At 36.2% G+C, this 24,925-nt stretch overlaps 1 protein-coding gene across 1 annotated transcript in view; it reads right to left on the reverse strand.

Moving 5' to 3' along the window:
- The window catches only part of LOC129514748 (ankyrin repeat domain-containing protein 31-like), a gene marked incomplete at its 5' end in the record, with an annotated part of 110,852 nt that overhangs the window by 35,348 nt on the left and 50,579 nt on the right, over positions 1–24,925 (reverse strand). Inside the window, 2 exon segments of the mRNA XM_055333465.1 lie at positions 16,396–17,392; positions 20,539–20,635. Of these exon segments, the coding sequence (XP_055189440.1) occupies positions 16,396–17,392; positions 20,539–20,635 (1,094 nt within the window).

A 24,925-nucleotide genomic window follows, 5' to 3' on the forward strand; every position in this document is an offset into this window, starting at 1 on the left:
ATCTGTAACACCAATTCTTGGCATTGGTGAATAACATGATTTTAGATTCAAGCCCGTTTCCTACCTCAGGCTTAACATTGAAGTTACAGTTTTAATAAAATGATTCATTTTGGAGAGGTAGGCAGGCAAGCAATCATGTTGGATACTGGCTACTTATTAATAATAAATGTAAAATACCCAGAGAAAATATACATCCTTAAGTTAATCAGACAAGTGGCTCAGGAATGACAACACAAAATCTTTCAGCTGTTCCTTGAAAACACTGAAGCCCCCAAGTTCAGTATTTTTTTTAATTTTTTATTTATTTATGATAGTCACAGAGAGAGAGAGAGAGAGAGAGAGAGAGAGAGCAGAGACACAGGCAGAGGGAGAATCAGGCCCATGCACCAGGAGCGCGACGTGGGATTCGATCCCGGGTCTCCAGGATCACACCCTGGGCCAAAGGCAGGCGCCAAACCACTGCGCCACCCAGGGATCCCCCAACTTCAGTATTGATTGAAAAAAATCTGTAAGCTCAGGCATGGAATGCACAATGAATCTCTTTGTAGAGTCTACCTAGTGAACGTGTTTTACGTCAATGTATGTGCATGTACAGCACAAGGAATCTCTGTCTAGGAAAAGTGTAACTTGTGGTTAAAGGACTTGCTCAAGTGAGCTCAATTACTTTCAAGTACCTGGCTCTCAGTAATGTCGTGTGATTGAATGTTCCTCCTCCTGATCCATTCACTTCTATGTGACAGAAGCTTCCAAGGAAGGTCAGTGGTATATCTAAGAGATTATGACAGCTGAATTATGGTTTCAAACAGGTTTAGCTTTTATGCTACCCTAGAAAATGAAATAGCTTTTGATTTATATTCATTTTACATTAATATGCATTTCTCTCTTGCATTTCACTTGAAATTAGGCAGGCCCGGTTTATACATCCCAAATTACTTCTTGAGATGCCATCCGAATTACATATTTTCAACAAATCATTCTAAGTTGACATCAGGTGCAAACAATGAGGGAATGAGTAAGAGGCTCTGAATTTCCCTGTTGCTGTTAATAGCAACATTAAAGACATCAAGACTTCTGTATGACATGTTAGTCATGGTATATTTCTCTGTTAATGATCTTGTACCCAGCAAAAATTTAAAAAGCACCAGCTTTGAGGTTCTGATATCTATCCTGAGGTTTTGGGTTTTTTTTTAATTATGAAAAATTTGGGAAATAAATTTTCATGGTTTCTGGGTCTTTGATGATAGGAAACTGAATCTCAAGTTTCATAAACATACGAACAGCAGAAGAAAATGCATTTTCTTCTTCCTGATAAGATGTACTATTTCCCCTTCTGGATGGTCTTGTGATTTTTCTTATTATGGCTGATGGGATAGAAACTTCACATCCCTCTGCATCCTTTTTCAATCTATTCTGGATGGCTTTCAAGGGCACTGCAATCCAGGCTTTAGAAAGACAGGAAGAATGTCAACTGGTAGTCTACAATCTTAGCACTATGTTTGGGTGCAGCGTTTTGAGCTTCAAGATATGCTACTCTGGATTCTCTTAAGTCTAGGTTTGAGTGTAAAAAGAAATGTATTTTGTAACACAGAAACACTAACTTCCATTTGCACTCCATTTACTGCATGGAAGAGTGGACCTAGTATCACTAATTCATTGATTTATTTAACAAATGTCTGTCATCTGCCTGTTGTCTACCAGATGTGTTCAAGAAACTGAGGATACAGAGATGATTACAGACAATCTCCATGCCTTGATAGCACTAATTTTCACTAATGAATTAATAATGTTGTTAGTATTATTCGTTGAAATCAACTCTGAACACTTGAGTTTCTATTACTTAATGAAATCTCACAATTTCATATCATAAAAGGAAGGGCAAATTAGGAGAGAAAGAATAGTTTTATATATGAATAATAGGGGTTGAAAGGAAGGGAAAAGTTCCGCAGGAGGCAGTGATGAGGCCTTCACTCATGCTTCTTCCATCAGGAATGACCTTTCCTTGCTGCAAGGACACTTTTCTTATATTTTAGTTCAGATAGTGACTCATTCCTCAGTAAGCCAAATGCTTCCTGCCTGCCTGATATATTTATCTAAATCATGTGTACTAAAACATCTCTTTACAGTATTCAGAATGCTCAGTTTGAGGAAACTATTTTAAATACAGAATTATATGTTTTTGCCAAAGAAAGAGACATGGGACCCCATTTAAAAAAAAAGATGACCTATAATAAAATTGCATAAAAATATCCTCACAACCACGTGAAAATACTTAAATACAACTAAGTTCTTTGTCAATAGAAAGTTTGCAGTTACTTTGGAGCATTAGAAGATTTTGCTCTTACAGGGACCACTTAACCAGGAGCTCTGATCCCCACAGCAGGAAGTATTTTTCCTTTAATATCACAGATTTATGCCTGAATGCATGAAGTAGTTTGTGCCTCTAGAGCTGATGATCCTCCTACTATTCTTGTCTTTTCAGCCAAACCTCGTTTAAAGATCAGGTCTAGGCAGGCCTGCTTCCAGCTTAATCTGAACTTCTCCATGTATTGCTGTCTGCATCACCATTACTGATTTGCTATTTACTACTGCATTATATGCTTCCCTAAACATGGCTCTGTGCCTACCATGTGTCACGTTTCAATCAACAAGCTATAAGTAAATGAGTAAGAAAAGCTCTTTCACTTTCAAGTTTGCAGGTTAGTACATTTATTCTTAACGATATATGAGCATTAGACTCAACCGAGGACTTTTAAAAAATGTGGATTCTTATTCCTCACCAAGTCTGACTGGAGAATTATATCAGTACCCTAAAAATTGTCTTCGTGTGATTTTATTGCATATCTGCATGTCCCTTGAAAGTGGAAGGGATGGCATTGAAAACAAATAGGTTCTATACAACAAATATCATTGCCTGGGGACGGCATACAGTGTGCTTACAGACGGGAGGGTGCCTAGCTCTGTGTGGGCAGGTCATCTGACTAGGAAATGGTATTTGAGCTTAAAGATGATCAGAATTAGGTAGAGCAGATAGGGAAGGTCAATGTATGCAAAGTGCATAGAGGCATGAAATAACTCATATTATGACAGTTTTCTAGTACATAGGAAAATTCCAAGAGTTGTGTTGTGAATACATAGTTACCTTTACCTCTATGCCCAAATTGTTACCATTCTGAAACAGTCTTTAGAAACAAACAAAAAACAACCCACAGCAGAAGAACTAAACCAAACACTAACCAAACAGCAGACTTTTAGCTTTTTCTCAAAGCAGATATCAAGGAAATAAGGCAGTTCATGTGCTAGTTCTACTTTTCTTAATACATAAATAATATGCCTTTTAAAAATTAATGTCCCCCTATCAAAATAATCTCACTGCATTTCTGAAACAACAGTCTAGCTAATCTACAGTTTTATATAATTCTAAAAGTCTGATTCCGTATGTGTGTGTGTTTTGCTAACAACATAGACTAAACATATGATTTGCTCTATATAAATATATCTATTTTAAGATAATACTTAATGAAAACCTCACTTCCTCCCTGCAATCCCATTTTATTTTTAGATTTTATTTATTTATTCATGAGAGACACAGAGAGAGAGAGGCAGAGACACAGGCAGAGGGAGAAGCAGGCTCCATGCAGGGAGCCCGATGTGGGACTCAATCCTAGGACCCAGATTATGGCCTGAGCCAAAGGCAGACGCTCAACTACTGAGCCACTCAGGTGCCCCTGCATTCCCGATTTGTGAGAATTTATTGGCATATCTCTTTGGGAAATTGATATATTCTAGTTCTGAGATGTGTGTTTGTTCTTTGTGAAGACCTATGGTAATATTGAAGAAGGACAAAGAGACTGTCAATAAAGTCGTTATTTGACACCTGATATATAGCAGTACATTTTCTATTAGAAATTTGAAAATGAGTGGCTCTGGACAAAAGAGCAAGAGTTAATATTTAAAATGACAATTTTTTTTTCTGGACATAAAGGTAAATCTCAAAGGTAGGCAATATACCCGCTTTCATATCAGTTTTTGGAACCATATATTGCTTCTATTCAGGAGCATGCTTTTTGTTCATACTCAATCCCATGTTCTGTATTGAATTGTCTTTGATTTTAATTATGTAACATATGCTATTAGAGCATTGATAATCTCATGAAATAAAGAATTTAGGCTAAAATGTTTCTCAATTACCTTCTTTTTTTTTCTCTCAATTACCTTCTAAGACATATGTCTCATAAAACCCTATGTTACCCAGGGCAATTTACACGTATAATGCAATCCCTATCAAAATACCATGGACTTTCTTCAGAGACTTAGAACAAATTATCTTAAGATTTGTGTGGAATCAGAAAAGACCCCAAACAGCCAGGGGAATTTTAAAAAAAGAAAACCATATCTGGGGGCATCACAATGCCAGATTTCAGGTTGTACTACAAAGCTGTGTTCATCAAGACAGTGTGGTACTGGCACAAAAACAGACATATAGATCAATGGAACAGAACAGAGAACCCAGAAGTGGACCCTGAACTTTATGCTCAACTAATATACGATAAAGGAGGAAAGACGATCCACTGGAAGAAAGACAGTCTCTTCAATAAATGGTGCTGGGAAAATTGGACATCCACATGCAGAAGAATGAAACTGGACCACTCTTGCACCATACACAAAGATAAACTCAAAATAGATGAAAGATCTAAATGTGAGACAAGATTCCATCAAAATCCCAGAGGAGAACTCAGGCAACACCCTTTTTGAACTTGGCCACAGTAACCGGAGAAGGACAAACAGTGTATGTTCTCATTCATTTGGGGAATATGAATAATAGCGAAAGGGAATATAAGGGAAGGGAGAAGAAATGTGTGAGAAATATCAGAAAGGGAGACAGAACATAAAGACTTCTAACTCTGGGAAATGAACTAGGGGTGGTGGAGGGGGAGGAGGGTGGGGGGTGGGGGTGAATGGGTGATGGGCACTGAGGGGTACACTTGACGGGATGAGCACTGGGTGTTATTCTGTATGTTGGTAAATTGAACACCAATTAAAATTAATTTATATAAAAAAAATAAAACCCTATGTAACATCACTTAGAAATTGTCCTAAAATATCATTTCAGTTCATAAAATAGTTTCAGAATTTTTGGAATTATTCCAACTTGTTAATTGATTTTCTCTGTATAATCTAAGAATGTATTTCTTGAGCGACACACAATATACATAAAAGCAAACAGCCATATTATATTAGATGTGTCTGTATTAAGAAAATTATTAATTCAGGAAATAGAAACATGGTCAGAAGCGCTGAAGTCGGTTTTAGAGTTCTGCTCAGCGTTCAGCATTATTTTATTAGTCTTCACATTAAATTGAAACCATTTGAATATGCTTTTGGTAGCTGTTTTCCCTCAAAACGGATAGTGCTTAGGGACTATAGAGAGGTGAAACTTCTGCAACATTACATGTTATTAAGGTTTAACGTTTGTGGTTGTCAGATGAGAACTATTAAATGCAGATTTCTCTCAGGTGTCCATGCAGCCAGGAGTGATTTTCAAGCATGTATTAAATCATTTCTGCAGTGATTCCACTTCTTCTCCTTTGGGCTGGACTACCGGCTATCTCTATGTTGGATACATGGTGACTTACCAGACCTATAAATGTGGAGCCTGATCTGTGGCTCTAGAAAGAAAAAATAAAGTGTTGGTCACCTCAGGCATTTGTACTGCTGCTGGTAAGCAAAAGATATTTATAAACACTATCACTTGAGCAGGGTACTTGTCCCAGATTTCCAATGTATCCTCTGCTGTCTGATTTAGGGACCTCTGAATAATATATACACTTTCTTTATGTTAACAGGCATATTCGCATTAAAGGATAGCTGCTATTATTATTATTATTATTATTATTATTATTCTCAAAATCAATGCTAAGATTTTTGGCTTGAAGGAGATAGTCTTTAAAATTTTTCACTGCCCAGCATGAATTTCCATTTTTTAACAATATCCTTATTTTTTTGCGTGAAACATTATCTCTTTCCCATTGTATGTAGTCCAGAAGGGAGAGTTAACCATATGGCACTATTTTATGGCTTACTGAAGCTAGAAGTTCCCCACATCTCAAGACTTGTATACACTTACAGGGTACATGTGAAACCCAAATTTAGCCAAATAGAGTCCCTCTTCTAGGATTATAAATCTTGAGTAGAATAAAACAGGATAGAAGAAATAGCTAGAACCCATTCATCCCAGCAGTTTTTTTTCTTATAGAAAAGCACTTCTAGTCTGGGTTCTTGCTCTGATTCTAAACCCGCTTCTCCACAACTCCATCCACTTGGTAGTGCCCTGATGTTCTTCCAGTAAGTTTCATTTTATTTACATTGATTTAGAATGAGTTTCTGCTGTTTGCAAACACATTAATATAGGACACACCGAAGTTAAGTTGCATAGTCAAATAACACCAGTAACTTGAACAAGGACATTAATAAAGCTTTTAGGCTTCTAGTCCAGACTTTTGTTGGTGTCTGGGGACTATCAATTAACTGCCACCTTTTTTTGAATCTTTTTTAAACTTTGAAAAGTCCTTTTGCTCTTGACCTTCAGAAATGAACAATTCTAATAAAATATTAAAAGATACGGACCTGGTTTATTTTAGTAGAATGAAAATGAAAGGGGAGAGGTTTTTTTTCTTTTGCTTGACAATATCGATGTCTACTTTCCTTTCATTTTAATGCAGAAGCTGTCAGTGTACATTAGAGACGACTCAGTAAATCTTTACAGAGAGGAGACATTGAAAAATATTCTCCTGATTATCCATTTCCCCCTTGAGACCAGAACTACACTACATATGTAACTCCCACAGAGTTACAAAATCTGGATTACAATTCAATGTCAGAAAGCCAATTCAGAAGCACTATTATACAGCTACTGGTGGCTCTAGAAAAAAGCATTAAGGACTCACGAGACTTCATGACTGCAGAATTTAGATCCAATCAGGCAGAAATTAAAAATCAATTGAATGAGATGCAATCCAAACTAGAAGTCCTAACGACGAGGGTTAACGAGGTGGAAGAACGAGTGAGTGACATAGAAGACAAGTTAATGGCAAAGAGGGAAACTGAGGAAAAAAGAGACAGACAATTGAAGGACCATGAAGACAGATTAAGGGAAATAAATGACAGCCTAAGGAAGAAAAACCTACGTTTAATTGGGGTTCCCGAGGGCGCCGAAAGGGACAGAGGGCCAGAATATGTATTTGAACAAATCCTAGCTGAAAACGTTCCCAATCTGGGAAGGGAAACAGGCATTCAGATCCAGGAAATAGAGAGATCCCCCCCTAAAATCAATAAAAACCGTTCAACACCTCGACATCTAATAGTGAAGCTTGCAAATTCCAAAGATAAAGAGAAGATCCTTAAAGCAGCAAGAGACAAGAAGTCCCTGACTTTCATGGGGAGGAATATTAGGGTAACAGCAGACCTCTCCACAGAGACGTGGCAGGCCAGAAAGGGCTGGCAGGATATATTCAGGGTCCTAAATGAGAAGAACATGCAACCAAGAATACTTTATCCAGCAAGGCTCTCATTCAAAATGGAAGGAGAGATAAAGAGCTTCCAAGACAGGCAGGAACTGAAAGAATATGTGACCTCCAAACCAGCTCTGCAAGAAATTTTAAGGGGGACTCTTAAAATTCCCCTTTAAGAAGAAGTTCAGTGGAACAATCCACAAAAACAAGGACTAAATAGATATCATGATGACACTAAACTCATATCTGTCAATAGTAACTCTGAACGTGAATGGGCTTAATGACCCCATCAAAAGGCGCAGGGTTTCAGACTGGATAAAAAAGCAGGACCCATCTATTTGCTGTCTACAAGAGACTCATTTTAGACAGAAGGACACCTACAACCTGAAAATAAAAGGTTGGAGAACCATTTACCATTCAAATGGTTCTCAAAAGAAAGCAGGGGTAGCCATCCTTATATCAGATAAACTAAAATTTACCCCGAAGACAGTAGTGAGAGACGAAGAGGGACACTACATCATACTTAAAGGATCTATCCAACAAGAGGACTTAACAATCCTCAATATATATGCCCCGAATGTGGGAGCTGCCAAATACTTAAACGAATTATTAACCAAAGTGAAGAAATACTTAGATAATAATACACTTATACTTGGTGACTTCAATCTAGCGCTTTCTACCCTCGATAGGTCTTCTAAGCACAACATCTCCAAAGAAACGAGAGTTTTAAATGATACACTGGACCAGATAGATTTCACAGATATCTACAGAACTTTACATCCAAACTCAACTGAATACACATTCTTCTCAAGTGCACATGGAACTTTCTCCAGAATAGACCACATACTGGGTCACAAATCGGGTCTGAACCGATACCAAAAGATTGGGATCGTCCCCTGCATATTCTCAGACCATAACGCCTTGAAATTAGAACTCAATCACAAGAAGAAGTTTGGAAGGACCTCAAACACGTGGAGGTTAAGGACCATCCAGCTAAAAGATAAAAGGGTCAACCAGGAAATTAAGGAAGAATTAAAAAGATTCATGGAAACTAATGAGAATGAAGATACAACTGTTCAAAATCTTTGGGATGCAGCAAAAGCAGTCCTGAGGGGGAAATACATCGCAATACAAGCATCCATTCAAAAACTGGAAAGAACTCAAATACAAAAGCTAACCTTACACATAAAGGAGCTAGAGAAGAAGCAGCAAATCGACCCGACGCCCAGCAGAAGAAGAGAGTTAATTAAAATTCGAGCAGAACTCAACGAAATTGAGACCAGAAGAACTGTGGAACAGATCAACAGAACCAGGAGTTGGTTCTTTGAAAGAATTAATAAGATAGATAAACCATTAGCCAACCTTATTAAAAAGAAGAGAGAGAAGACTCAAATTAATAAAATCATGAATGAGAAAGGAGAGATCACTACCAACACCAAGGAAATACAAACGATTTTAAAAACATATGATGAACAGCTCTACGCCAATAAATTAGGCAATCTAGAAGAAATGGACGCATTCCTGGAAAGCCACAAACTACCAAAACTGGAACAGGAAGAAATAGAAAACCTGAACAGGCCAATAACCAGGGAGGAAATTGAAGCAGTCATCAAAAACCTCCCAAGACACAAGAGTCCAGGGCCAGATGGCTTCCCAGGGGAATTCTATCAAATGTTTAAAGAAGAAATCATACCTATTCTACTAAAGCTGTTTGGAAAGATAGAAAGAGATGGAGTACTTCCAAACGCATTCTATGAGGCCAGCATCACCTTAATTCCAAAACCAGACAAAGACCCCACCAAAAAGGAGAATTACAGACCAATATCCCTGATGAACATGGATGCAAAAATTCTCAACAAGATACTAGCCAATAGGATCCAACAACACATTAAGAAAATTTTTCACCATGACCAAGTAGGATTTATCCCCGGGACACAAGGCTGGTTCAACACTCATAAAACAATCAATGTGATTCATCATATCAGCAAGAGAAAAACCAAGAACCATATGATCCTCTCATTAGATGCAGAGAAAGCATTTGACAAAATACAGCATCCATTCCTGATCAAAACTCTTCAGGATAGAGGGAACTTTCCTCGACATCTTAAAAGCCATCTACGAAAAGCCCACAGCAAATATCATTCTCAATGGAGAAGCACTGGGAGCCTTTCCCCTAAGATCAGGAACAAGACAGGGATGTCCACTCTCACCACTGCTATTCAACATAGTATTGGAAGTCCTAGCCTCAGCAATCAGACAACAAAAAGACATTAAAGGCATTCAAATTGGCAAAGAAGAAGTCAAACTCTCCCTCTTCGCCGATGACATGATACTCTACATAGAAAACCCAAAAGCCTCCACCCCAAGATTGCTAGAACTCATACAGCAATTTGGCAGCGTGGCAGGATACAAAATCAATGCCCAGAAATCAATGGCATTCCTATACACTAACAATGAGACTGAAGAAAGAGAAATTAAGGAGTCAATCCCATTGACAGTTGCACCCAAAAGCATAAGATACCTAGGAATAAACCTAACCAAAGAGGTAAAGGATCTATACCCTAAAAACTATAGAACACTTCTGAAAGAAATTGAGGAAGACACAAAGAGATGGAAAAATATTCCATGCTCATGGATTGGCAGAATTAATATTGTGAAAATGTCAATGTTACCCAGGGCAATTTACACGTTTAATGCAATCCCTATCAAAATACCATGGACTTTCTTCAGAGATTAGAACAAATTATTTTAAGATTTGTGTGGAATCAGAAAAGACCCCGAATAGCCAGGGGAATTTTAAAGAAGAAAACCATATCTGGGGGCATCACAATGCCAGATTTCAGGTTGTACTACAAAGCTGTGGTCATCAAGACAGTGTGGTACTGGCACAAAAACAGACACATAGATCAATGGAACAGAATAGAGAACCCAGAAGTGGACCCTGAACTTTATGGTCAACTAATATTCGACAAAGGAGGAAAGACTATCCACTGGAAGAAAGACAGTCTCTTCAATAAATGGTGTTGGGAAAATTGGACATCCACATACAGAAGAATGAAACTAGACCACTCTCTTGCACCATACACAAAGATAAACTCAAAATGGATGAAAGATCTAAATGTGAGACAAGATTCCATCAAAATCCTAGAGGAGAACACAGGCAACACCCTTTTTGAACTTGGCCACAGTAACTTCTTGCAAGATACATCCGCGAAAGCAAAAGAAACAAAAGCAAAAATGAACTATTGGGACTTCATCAAGATAAGAAGCTTTTGCACAGCAAAGGATACAGTCAACAAAACTCAAAGACAACCTACAGAATGGGAGAAGATATTTGCAAATGACCTATCAGATAAAGGGCTAGTTTCCAAGATCTATAAAGAACTTATTAAACTCAACACCAAAGAAACAAACAATCCAATCATGAAATGGGCAAAAGACATGAAGAGAAATCTCACAGAGGAAGACATAGACATGGCCAACATGCACATGAGAAAATGCTCTGCATCACTGGCCATCAGGGAAATACAAATCAAAACCACAATGAGATACCACCTCACACCAGTGAGAATGGGGAAAATTAACAAGGCAGGAAACAACAAATGTTGGAGAGGATGCGGAGAAAAGGGAACCCCCTTACACTGTTGGTGGGAATGTGAACTGGTGCAGCCACTTGGAAAACTGTGTGGAGGTTCCTCAAAGAGTTAAAAATAGACCTACCCTACCACCCAGCAATTGCATTGTTAGGGATTTACCCCAAAGATTCAGATGCAATGAAACGCCGGGACACCTGCACCGCGTGTTTCTAGCAGCAATGTCCACAATAGCCAAACTGTGGAAGGAGCCTCGGTGTCCATCGAAAGATGAATGGATAAAGAAGATGTGGTTTATGTATACAATGGAATATTACTCAGCCATTAGAAATGACCAATACCCACCATTTGCTTCAACGTGGATGGAACTGGAGGTTATTATGCTGAGTGAAGTAAGTCAATCGGAGAAGGACAAACAGTGTATGTTCTCATTCATTTGGGGAATATGAATAATAGTGAAAGGGAATATAAGGGAAGGGAGAAGAAATGTGTGGGAAGTATCAGAAAGGGAGACAGAACATAAAGACTCCTAACTCTAGGAAACGAACTAGGGGTGGTGGAAGGGAGGAGGGCGGGGGGTGAGGGTGAATGGGTGTCGGGCACTGAGGATGAGCACTGGGTGTTATTCTGTATGTTGGTAAATTGAACACCAATAAAAATTAATTTATTAAAAAAACAATTATGTATAGAACAAACAGCAGAAGATCAATGAGGAAAGGAAAAATGAGCAACACTACAAACCAACTAAACCCAACAAGCATCTATAAAAAACTTCTTCTAGGGGAGTCTGGTTGGCTGAGTCAGTTAAGCATCTGCCTTTGGGTTAAGTCATCATCCCAGGGATCTGGGATCAAGCCTTATATCAGGCTCCCTGCTCAGCAAGGAGTCTGCTTCTCCCTCTCCCTCTGCCTTTTTCCTGGTTTATGCTTTCTCTCTCTCTCTCTCTCTAACAAATACATAAAATCTGTTAAAAAAAAACTCCAAACAACATAATAATTTTTCTCAAGTGTTCATGGTATATATTTTTAGGATGGGCCATATACTAGTTAAGCCACAAAATAAATCTCAGAAAATTTAGAACGATTGAAATAATACTATGTTCTCTAAATACAACAGAATGAAATTAGAAATTAGTAACAAAAATTTGGAACACTCACAGTTATACAGAAATCAAATGACTCCAAATCAAATCAAATGACTACAAATCAAATACTCCAAATAACTAATGGGTTAAAGATGTAAACAAAACGCAAATTAAAAAATACGTTGAGATGAATGAAAATTAAGATACAACATACCAAAAATTATGAGATGCAATGAAAGCAGTGGGTTAAACGGAAATTTACAGCCATGAATGCCTGTATTGAAAAGGAAGAAATACCTCAAGTAATTAACCTAAACTTACACTGATGACACTGGAAAAAAACAGCAAACTAAACTCAAAGCAAGCAAAAGGAGGGAAATAAATATTAGAGTGGAAATAAATAAAACAGGCAATAGAAAAAACAATAGATAAAATCAATAAAATCAAAAGTGGTTCTTTGAAAATAGCAACAAAAGTGACGAAGCTTTACCTAGACTGACTAAGAAAAACAACTAAGGAGACTCAAATTACTAAGATCAGCAATGAAATGGGTACCCTGTTACTGAACCTAATGAAATAAAAAGGATTATAAGAAAAACTGTCAAGAATGCTATACCAATAAATAAATTCCTAGAAAGATAAAAATTACCAAAAAAAAAAAATTCAAGAAGAAACAGTTTGAAAATACCTTTAAGTAAAGAGATTGAATTAATACTCAAAAAACTATCTAAAAAAAAAACAATCTCAGGTACAGATGGTTCGTTGGTGACTACTATCAAACATTTAAAGACTGAATACTAATATTTTGCATTACCAATATTCCAAAAAATAGAAAAGGAGAAACACTTTTGTGAGACTAGTATTAACTTAATACCAATCCAGACAAATACAAGAAATCTACAGACCAATATCTTCCGTAAATATGGATGCAATAATCCTCAACAACATACTAGAAAACCAAATCCAGCAACTTATAAAAAGAATTATATACCATGACCAAATGTAATCTGTCTGCTTTCTCAGGAGTGCAAGGTTGGTTTAATATCCAAAGATCAATTAATGTTATATATCATAACAATAGAATGCAAACCAAAACCCACATATCATCTCAATAGATGTGGAAAGAACATTCGACAAAATGTAATGCCCTTCCATGATAAAAACATTTAAGAAAGTAGGAAAAGAAAGAACTTGCTCAGCCTGATAAAGGGTATCTATGAAAAAAACTACAGCCAACATTAGATTTAAAAGTGAAAGACTAAATTTTTTCCTTCTCAAAACATAATCTTATCTGAGGGGAAAAAAAACAGAAGTTTTATAATACCATTTTATTTCAACACTGTGCTGGAGGTTTTAGCCAGTGTGGCCAGAAAAAAAAAAAAGAAATAAAAAACATTCACAATGGAAAGAAAGAAGTAAAACTGTCTTTTTTATAGACAACATGATCATCTATATAGAAAGTCCAATGAAATCTCCAAAAATTTATAGGAAGTAGGAAGTGAGTTTAGCAAGGTTGCATGATAACATCTCAATATACAAAAAAAAGTGTATTCCTATTAGCAAAAAACAACCAAAAACTGACATTTAAAAAATATCATATATAATACTATCAAAAACATGAAATACTTAGCAATAAATCTTATAAAAGATGTCGAAGACCTGTATACTGACTCCTATAACTTCTAGGAAAAAAAAGAAGACCTCAATTAACTGAGAGCTATATCATGTTCAGGTTTAGACAACTCAATATTGCTAAGACGTCCTTTGCCCCAAAATTAATCTATAAATTCAACTCAATACCAATAAAAATAATAGTACCCCTTAAAAAAAAAGAAAGTGAAAAAACTCACTCTAAAATTCATATGAAATTGCAAATGACCTAGAATATCTGAAACACACTAGAAAATGGAGAACAAAATTGGAGGACCAATAATACCTGATTTTTAAAAAAATATATAAAATTATATAAATATTTTTATATATTTGAGAAAAGTGCACCTGCATGAGTGGGGAGAGGGCCAGAGGGGGAGGCAGGGGGACAAGCTGACTGTGTGCTGAGCATGGAGCCTGACATGGGGCTTGATTTCACAACTCTGAGATCATGACCTGATCTGAAACCAAGCGTCAGCTGCTTAACCTACTGAGCCACCCTGATGCCCCAACACTACCTGATTGTAACACTTATTATAGAGCTCCACAATCAAGATGGTATTCATGGTAAGACAGGTATATAGATATATTATATAGAAGTCCAGAAATAGGCACATATATAAAACAAAGGATTTTCTACAAAGATGCAAAGACAATTCAATAAAGGGTAATTTTTTCAACATATGTTGTCGGAAGAACTGAATATCCAAATTCAAAAATATGCTACTTTGTACCACATACAAAAATTAATGGATCATAGGCCTAAATTCTAAGATAAAATCTTTGTGTCCTTGGGTTAGACAAAGAATTCTTAGATATGGTTCTAAGAACATAATCAGTGAAAGAGCAAGTTGCTAAGTTGGACTATATCAAAATATTAAACTTGTGTTTTTTTTATTTTTTAAGATTTTATTTATTTATTTGAGAGAGAGCTCGTGAGCACAGAGGGAGAGTGAGAGGGAGAAGCAAACTTCCCACTGAGCAGAGAGCCCAATGCAGTACTCAATCCCAGGACCCTGAGATCATGACCTGAACTGAAGGCAGATGACTAACCAACTGAACCACCCAGGAGCTCCAAACTTCTGTTCTTTTATAAGACAATTTTGAGAGAATGAAAAGACAAGCCATAGACTAAGAGAAAATATTTGCTAAGTATATGTTTGATAGAGGGCTTATATCCAAAATATATCAAAACAAATACCAGAACAAGGAAACAAGCAACCAATTAAAAACTTGGGCAAATATTTGAAAATAAGTTTCACCAAAGAATAAGTATGGCTGGAAAATAGCACATGAAAAGATGCTAATCATTTTGAAATGCAAATTAAAACCACAATGATAAACTACTATACATATATACGTATGACATCCATACATCTACATTACATGTTAGTATATAGCTAAAATTAACAGATTGATCATACTAGGTGTTACATTAAGTAAGAATGTGGAGGAACTAGAATACTCATACACAGCTGGTGGAATGGAAAATGTTACAAACAACTTGGCAGTTTCTTAAAAAGTCAAATATATACTTATCATATATAATCTAGCCACTCCACTCCTAGGTATTCACCCAAGAAAAGCAAAAGCCTGTGTGAGCCAAAATTTGTATACCAATATTCACAGGAGCTTTATATGTGATAGTCAACAACTGGAATCAACGTAAATGTCTGTCACAGATGAAATGAAAAACTGTAGTTTGTTCTACATACTACAGAACAATAAAAAAAGGAATTAACTACTGATACATGCTCTAATGACAATGACTCTCAATTATGTTCAGAGAAAGAAGCCAGACAAAAATGAACACATATGGTGTAATTCTACTTTTATAGAATTCTCTGAAGTGCAAACTAAAGTATAGGGACAGAGGGCAGAACAGTAATTGTCTATAGGCTCAACATGGGAAGAAGGGGATAGGAAGCAGGTATACAAAAGGGCAAAAAGAGACTTTTGGAGGTGATGGATATGTTCATGACCTTGTCTGTGGTCATGGTTTCACAGATGTAAACTTATAGGTCAAAATCTGTCAAATTGCATAATATAAATACGTGTAGTGTGTGTTAATAATACCTCAATAAAGCTGTTAAGAAATAGCAGAAATATGAAAAGTTATGTTAAAATTTTATTATAGCTGATCCAGAGTTGGATCCCACAGGTGCTTGGGACCAAAACATATAGAACCATCCTAAAAGCATTTCACTCACTGAGAACACTATGGTATGTCTCCTCATTCAAGAAGCCCAGTCAAACCTTATTTCCTGAATCTGAGCTAAATGCCTACACTTCGTGACAGTAACATTTATTAACTTAATTATAAAATTACATGATTTTATTTATTTTTTGTAAAGATTTTTTTAAGATTTATTTATTTATTTTATGATAGAAAGAGAGAGAGAGAGACAGGTAGAGGGAGAAGCAGGCTTCATGCCGGGAGCCCAATGCAGGTCTCGATCCCAGGACTCCAGGACTGCACCCTGGGCCAAAGGCAGGCACCAAACCACTAAGCCACCCAGGGATCCCCAATTACATGATTTTAGAGAAAAAAATAGGATACCTGTGTTTTGAATTCTAGAATGTTTTTTCCTGGATTAATTCTTCCGAGTAATATCAGATCCTTTATCTGCATACATTTCTTTCTAGGAGCTGTGCTGGAGTTTACAGGCTTTTTAATAATATGTTGACGGCCACGTTCAGAGTGGGAGGAGCTGTGGCTGTCATTAGCACGTCGAACAGTAAAAGCTGTTTTTTTAGGATAAGATTTTGTCTGATGCCCAGTAATACTGCCTAAGACATCAGTCCCTTGATGTGTCAGAGATTCCAATGTCCCCCTACTTGGCTGCTGGGAAGCTATTTTCCTCTTTCCTCTTTTTGGATCACAACTGGTAGGAGCCTGATCACAAACAACAGCTGATGGATGGGCATCATTTCTGGCAAGTATGCTTGTAGTCGCTGCAATGTTTAATGTGTTAGTTACTGCAGAAGGATGATTACAGGGCTCGCACTCTGGGGCTGGAGGCTCTGTGAGATCATTTCCTCTCTGTGAATACTCCCTCTGAGCAGTAAGAGCAACAGGTTGGGAGGGTAATTTAATCTTAGTGCCATCTGCACGTCTGGATTTTGGTGACCCATCGAAGGTACCATCATTGACATTTTGCTTAGAATTCAGCTCATTTCCAGAAAATTCCCTTCTCACTGTTTCTGAATTTACACAAGTGTTGGTATTTGGGCTGCTATTCCAAGTTTCTGGAGACAATGGTGTTTCCTGCATGCTTCCACAAGTAAGGCTGACAAGAGAAAGTGAACCTGACTGGGGCTGCAATGAATTTTCCAGACTGATAAGATCTTGGCTGTCCTTTTCACTAGAGATTGCTGAGCTGGACGGTGGCTTCCTCAAACTAGGACCAGACAAAGATGTAATGTTTTTATAGTTTTGGATTTTCTGGGTAATTTTTTTCTGTTTTTTTGCCACAACTAAAAGGCTCTTCTGTCTTGTGGCCAAGTTAGCCAGCTGTTCTCTCAGGACTCCTTGCTTAAATGATTCTATGGACACCCTACAGAAAGAAACAGAGAAAACAATATGAAAACCGGAGAAAAAATTTTTAGTAGTCATTTAGATTTTAAAGATACTTGTCTTAATTTAATCAGCCCAAAGTACACAAGGGTCTATTTTTGCAATGAATTTCTTCTGAGAGGAAAATGACTCTTAAGGTTACGAGTAAGACTGCCTTTTTATGGAGGTGATGGTGTGGTTTTCCACATTTATATTATTTACCAGTTGTGAGTCAACTCTGAAAAAGAAACAAAATTTGGGATAAGTAGCAACTGATGATCAAGGAGGAATACTATTCTTTAGATTTGGAGGTTGCTTACCTGTTCATAGTGGAAAGGTGTGTCAGGAAGTAACATTTGGGAATAAGTTCCATTTAAGTTCCCATAGAGCTGAAGGAGTGAGACTATTTTGTGAATAATTATACCTGAGCTAGACCTGAGCAATGTCAGTCCATCAAGTAATTACTGTAATTATGCTTTGAATCTGTACTGAATCACTTTCAGGTCCAGAGGGACTACCCAGATAGGCATTAACCTGTGTGACTATAAGGGGCTTGCATTTGAGAGAAAATGGCTAATCTACATACCTTTTTCTTTCGGTTATTCTACAGTGACCTTCAGGACACTAAACTCTTTGTTTCTAGTAGTTCTCAAACTTTTTGGTTTTAGGACTTTTTTAATACCTTTAAAAATTACTGAGGAACTCAAAGGGCTTTTTTTCATATGGATATATCTATCAATATTTACTGTTTTAGAAAATAAAACAGAAATTTTTAAAACAAGAACATTCAAGCATGCTTTCCATTACCTATTAGAATAATGATATCACACTTCATGTGGCCTCTGGAAAATTCCATTACACACTCATTAGAATGTGAGGCAAAAAGGCAAATAATATCTTAGTTTTCTTATAAAAATAGTTTTGACTTCACACACCCCTTGAAATCATCTCAGGGACCCTCAAGGGTCATCCTCAAGCAGCTGCTTTATGGGACAGCAATAGTATAGATATCTGTCTCTCTATCATAGTTTAGAGTTGTTGGTACTGAACTCCAAGCAAAACAGATGTTAAAGTGAGTAGCAGATGAAAATGGAAGAAACAGCAAGAAGAAATTAGATTAACAAACAACTAGTAGCATAAAAGGAGAAAAAATAGTAATATTGCATTTAAAACAGAGTTCAGACAGAAAAATAAAAGTTCATTTTAGATTACATGATTTTAAATCTTATAGCAATATGAATAGATTTACACACCTGCAAACCCAACTGATCAGTAACTTTCCAAAATCCACGGTATATTGTTAATCATAGGACATAAAGGAAAATTGAAGCTAGCCTTCTCCAAAGTCTCCTAGAATATATCCTGCAGTCAGTTACCCACCTGTAGGTCCTACAAGCTCACTTGCATTATACTGACAGGAAAACAGGAAATAGAAATGAATTTGTAATACTTATTCAATGGAGAGAAAAAGCAAAATGAACACAGAAGACTTATAAATGAAAATAGAAAACTGATTTTTAAATAAATTCAGGAAAAAAAACTGAATGTACAATAGATGTCAAGTGCTCATAAGAATATAAAAGAAACTAGAAAGATCACATGTGAATAAAGAATAAGGTCAAAAAGATATCTGCAACCCCATACTCACTGCAGCATTATTAACAATAGCTGAGACATAAAAACAACCTAAATGTCCATCAAAGGATGAATATAGAAAATGTGGTTTAAATAGCCTAACTGTGGAAGGAGCCTCGGAGTCCATCGAAAGATGAATGGATAAAGAAGATGTGGTTTATGTATACAATGGAATATTACTCAGCCATTAGAAACGACAAAAACCCATCATTTGCTTCAATGTGGATGGAACTGGAGGGTATTATGGTGAGTGAAGTAAGTCAATCGAAGAAGGACAAACATTATATGGTCTCATTCATTTGGGGAATATAAAAAATAGTGAAAGGGAATAAAGGGGAAAGGAGGAAAAATGAGTGGGAAATATCAGAAAGGGAGACAGAACATGAAAGACTCCTAACTCTGGGAAATGAACTAGGGGTGGTGGAAGGGGAGGTGGCAGGGGTGGGGTGACTGGGTGATGGGCACTGATGTGGGCACTTGACGGGATGAGCACTGGGTGTTATTCTATATGTTGACAAATTGAACACCAATAAAAAATAAATTAAAAAAAGAAAATGTGGTTTATGTGCACAAGTGCACACACACAGAAGAATATTATTCAGCCATGAAAAAGAAAGAAATCCTGCCAGTTTTGACAGCATGCACAGACCTTGAGAGTATTATATTAGGTGAAAATAAGTCAGACAGAGAAAAACAAATACTGTATGGTCTCACTTATATGTGAAATCTAAAAAACTTCAAAGAACTGAACTCATAGATATAGAGAGCAGATTGGTAGTTGCCAGAGGTGGAAGGTGGAGGGTGGATGAAATGGATAAAGGGAGTCAAAAGGTACAAGTATTCAGTAATAAAATAGAGAAGTCATGAGGATATAATGTACAGCATGGTGACTATAGTTAATGATACTTTATTGTATATTTGAAAGTTGCTAAGAGAGTAAATCTTAAAGTTCTCATTATGAGAAAAAACGGCATATATAGTTAAATCTATGAAAAACTAATAAAAATAATGCCCACATAAGAAAAAAAATATAACATTTTTCTCAAGAAAAGGACAAAAAGAGGTATATAACCAATATATAATCAGGATGAAATCTCTTAAAAACATTGAGGGTTTAGAAATACACAAAACTAAATAATATACATGGTTATAATGCTTAGAAAGACAACATTTGTGATAGCAAAAGGAAAACTTTGTACTGTAAAACATTTAAGTTCACCATGGAAAGAAATTTATTTTGGAGATTCATGACCAGAGACACTTTCACAAAATTCTTTGCTGTAGACAACTTTTTAAGATACGTCTTTTTCTGAATATTTCAAGTAATAAAATATAAAAATATCTTTCTGAAAAGTACAATTCCCCATGGAGGTAATAGATTAGATGACCTCATAAAGTCATTCTTTGGTCCTATGCAACATTCACACTCTTAAGAAATTCTAGATTCTCACTATTATAACTAAGAAGGGAAATATTATGAAAACTCTAAAGCATTTCTATTTTTTCACTCACCTGTATTTTTTAGCCAGATCATCCCTTTCTGCCTTCTGTTTGGCAAGCACATAATCCATAATCTCTTTTATCTCTAACATCTTTTCAATGCATTGTTCTGGAAACATGGTAATAAAAAGTCAGTTAATGATAGAAGAAAGACATCAAATGTTAAGTTTGATCACACAAAACTCAGCCTATTAATTTTAAAAAGCCATTATTAAAAAAATAATTTATTTTTTTAAATTTTTATTTATTTATGATAGTCACACACACACACACACACAGAGAGAGAGAGAGAGAGAGAGAGAGAGAGAGGCAGAGACACAGGCAGAGGGAGAAGCAGGCTCCATGCACTGGGAGCCCAATGTGGGATTCGATCCTGGGTCTCCAGGATCGCGCCCTGGGCCAAAGGCAGGCGCTAAACCGCTGTGCCACCCAGGGATCCCTAAAAAAATAATTTAAAAATAAAATAAAATGCCATTATTTCCTTACCCTGTTCCCTACTATTAGTGGTCCAGATATATAAATCAAAACTCACTGAATTATGCCACCCTATGGAAGTACTCTGAATAGAGCAGGTTAGCCTGAGTTCTAATCCTGCTACTCCACTTAGCTCTGTGAACCTGGACAAGTCACATGACCTTTATAGTCACCTTCCTCATCTGTGAAATGAGGTTAGGAAAGGAAGATAAATAGGAAAATAAATATTTTGTTAAAATTATTTACTTTTTAAAATATAAAGGGCACACACTGTATAAACATTTCAAACAATATGAATGTTTACATAGAAGAAAAGTAAAAAGAAAGTATCCTACTCTCACCTTCTGTTACTCCTCTTTTTCATTTCACAAGAGACTACTGTTTATACTTTGGTAGCAGTGTATTTGTTGGTGTGTGTAAAAGTTTTTAGTATATTTATCTAATGGATTATTCAATGCATATTTATAGTATATGTAACTATATGTGTATGTATGCTATATTCATTATTAAATTTTTATTAATTCATAAATTTAATAATTTAATTTTAATAAAAAAATAATTAAAATAAAATTAATAGTTAATTATTCATTAAACTATATTAGATGTATTTGTTAAGTGTATTATTCTTTTTTTAAATTTATTTATTCATGAGAGACACAGAGAGAAAGAGGCAGAGACACAGGCAGAGGGAGAAGAAGCAGGCTACATGCAGGGAGCCAGATGCAGGACTCGATCCCGGGTCTCCAGGATGACACCCTAGACAGAAGGCAGCGCTATACCACTGAGCCACCCGGGCTTCCCTAAGTGTATTATTCTAGATGTGTTTACCATATGTAACTATATATGTAGTTAGAAATAAAAAGCATGTTATCAGTTCTTGTCCTTTACACTTAACACTTATATAGAGCTGTATGATATCTCAGGTTACTTAAAAGATCTATATAAAATTACTTTTACAATAATTACTTAAAATTTTCCTACTTTCTTCCTCTTCTTCCTAAGTAAAGGCATAATGACTTCCTTCACCGATCACAAATCCACAAGATTTACACATAAATGTCAATTACATCAGAATCCAATTCTCAGGTAGTAAATGGAAATGCTTAAATGAATACATTTAATACATTTAATTTCTGTTAAGCTATTTGTTATTTCACTTTTGGCTTTGTTTCTTAAGTTTTTTCCTAATAATTTTAGGCCAATGCATATTTTTCTAGATAATTTAACTAGATTTTAGACCAATGCATATTTTTCTAGATAATTTACTAGATAATTTCTAGATAATTTAACTAGAAAATCAGTGGTGGGAAATGACTGAAGTTCAGAGTAGGAATTTGTTCCAGAACCCCGCTTTGCAAATTAGACAAATGATATAAATGATTTGGTCAGTATAGAGTCAGTGTTCCCAGAGTAGTTTCTGTCTTATTAGTGCTATGACTAAGGATTAATTCTGTATGATGCATGTGACAACAAAGGGGGGAAACTTGATCATTAAGAATTTAGATATAAATCTGTTTGGCATATTTGACATTTAATAAAAGATGTTTATAGTATCAATGTACCCTGTCACATTGGGTTTTTCTAACTGAATTTTAAATCAGAGGTAGAAATAACATTAGCATAGTAATGAAGAAGATTCTATATTTTTCTATAAAAAAGAACATAAAGAATTTTACATGTAAATTGATACTATATACATATCAGATACATTAATCAGTGGTATCTTGGAACCTAGAAATTGCCCTAATATGTGTAAGATTTTAATATATGATTATAAGGCATTAGAAAAGCAACGAGGATGACAGAAATTATTCAACAAATAAGAGGCAGAGTAGTAATATGGGGGGTGGGAGACTCTATTCTATCCTTGTTTTGTACCACATGTGGAAAAGAGATTTCAAATGAATAACAGAGTTAAAATGCTTAGGAAAAAATAATGTATGAAATGTTCAGACTAAACATTCTTATGGTCAGTTTATTTGAGGCACTAAAGATATCTGATATCAAAGTGAATGCAAGACATCTATAACAAAAACTCAAAGAGAAATGTACACAGTGGGATTCATTATTCTTAGATCCCTCAGCCAGATCAGAATACAGGGTGGTGAATTTGTAAAAATACTTCGGAGAGCTATTGCTCAAGTGGATGGGAATCTCATTCTGAGGAGCCAAGGTGAAAGGCGAGGAGATTTCTTTCCTTTATCTCAAGCCCAATGGGAGCAGCCTCTGAAGAGAGTAATAACTTTTTTTGGTGACAATGGACTCACATCCACTTCCTTCTTGAACATGTAGAGATTGAGACCCTGCAGAGCCAGCAAGACATTCGGACAGTTGGGGAAAGGGAAAGTTGCTCCTGTACTCAAAATTAACTATCCTCCCTTCTAATCACAGGTCCAAAGTGCCAGGATTCTGAGGACTTGGTGTGGAGGCCGCTCTGTGATCCTGACTATGATGGCTTTTCCCTGAAAGAAAGAGCCTGTGTAGGGTGGATTACCTAAAAAAAAAATTAAAAAATAAAATTAAAAAATAAAAAAAAAGAGCGAGAGAGACTGAGAGGAGCCAGGGAAAGGAAAATGTACGCTGCCCTGCTATACTATAGGAGCCAGGTAGAAGTCTCAGAACAGCCTCAGAAAACTGCTCTGAAGAGACTAAGTTTTATTTATTTATTTTTTTAAATGACATTTCATTTTTTTATTTCTTAATTTATGATAGGCACACAGTGAGAGAGAGAGAGAGAGGCAGAGACACAGGCAGAGAGAGAAGCAGGCCCCATGCACCAGGAGCCCGACGTGGGATTCGATCCCGGGTCTCCAGGATCGCGCCCTAGGCCAAAGGCAGGCGCCAAACCGCTGCGCCACCCAGGGACCCCCCGAGACTAAGTTTTAGACATTTGCCAAAGACTGATGAAGTCAGTAACAGTCAGTATTGGGACACCTGGGTGGTTCAGTGGTTGGGCGTCTGCCTTTGGCTCAGGGCATGATCCCAGTTCAGGATGGAGTCCCACATCAGGCTCCATGTGGGGAGCCTGCTTCTCCCTCTGCCTGTGTCTCTGCTTCTCCCTTTTTGTGTCTCTCATGAATAAATAAATAAAATCTTAAAAAAAACAGTCAGTATTTAGTTACTAAACAAGAACTCAAGAGTCCCATTGCCTTACCTTTCTATCCTCCCTTAAAGAGGCAGTGAGACGAAAATAAAGGGATCCTGCTAGTCATTGTATTGGTTATAAAATTAAATTACAAAGCATAGGGATGGGGAGGGGAGAAAAATTTATCATCTTAAAAGCATTAAAAGGAAAAAGGCTGATATTTTACTATACAGAATTTGAAAATATATATACTTAAGCATAAATTAACACATTACACATAAAAAGACAGTTAAGCTGAAAAACATATTTGCAGCGATTATGGCAGGAAAGGGTCAATAGCTTGATCATATAAAATGGCTCCAATTTATTAATAGACAAACAGGAACAACTTCACAAAAGCAGGAAATAAAACTAGAGAAAAAATACCACTAATAATCAAAAAGACAGGTGAATATATGAGGCATTTTTCTTATTACACTACTAAAATTAAATGAAAATACTGACGCTATTAGCAGTATAAAGGAAACAAACACTAATGTGTGTTGCTGAAAGTGTAAATTATTATCTAATACCTTATAAAACAATTTACCAATACAAATTATCAGGTTTTAAAGTGTTTATAAATTTTTGACCCAGTAGTTCCAATTCTGGTAATCCTTCCAAAGAAGATAATCCTAAATTCAGAAAGGTATATGCTAAAGATTAGCAAAAAATTGGAAAAATGTAAATGTTCAACAAAAAGGGAAAAATGAATTCCTGGAACATTTATAGAACAGGATACTATGCAAACCACTAAGAATAATGGGTATGGTGGAAAAATGTAAAATTGGCAAGTTTAGC

This window comes from Nyctereutes procyonoides, unplaced genomic scaffold (genome assembly GCF_905146905.1).
Source record: "Nyctereutes procyonoides isolate TBG_1078 unplaced genomic scaffold, NYPRO_anot_genome, whole genome shotgun sequence".
In the NCBI taxonomy this organism is placed as follows: domain Eukaryota; kingdom Metazoa; phylum Chordata; class Mammalia; order Carnivora; family Canidae; genus Nyctereutes; species Nyctereutes procyonoides.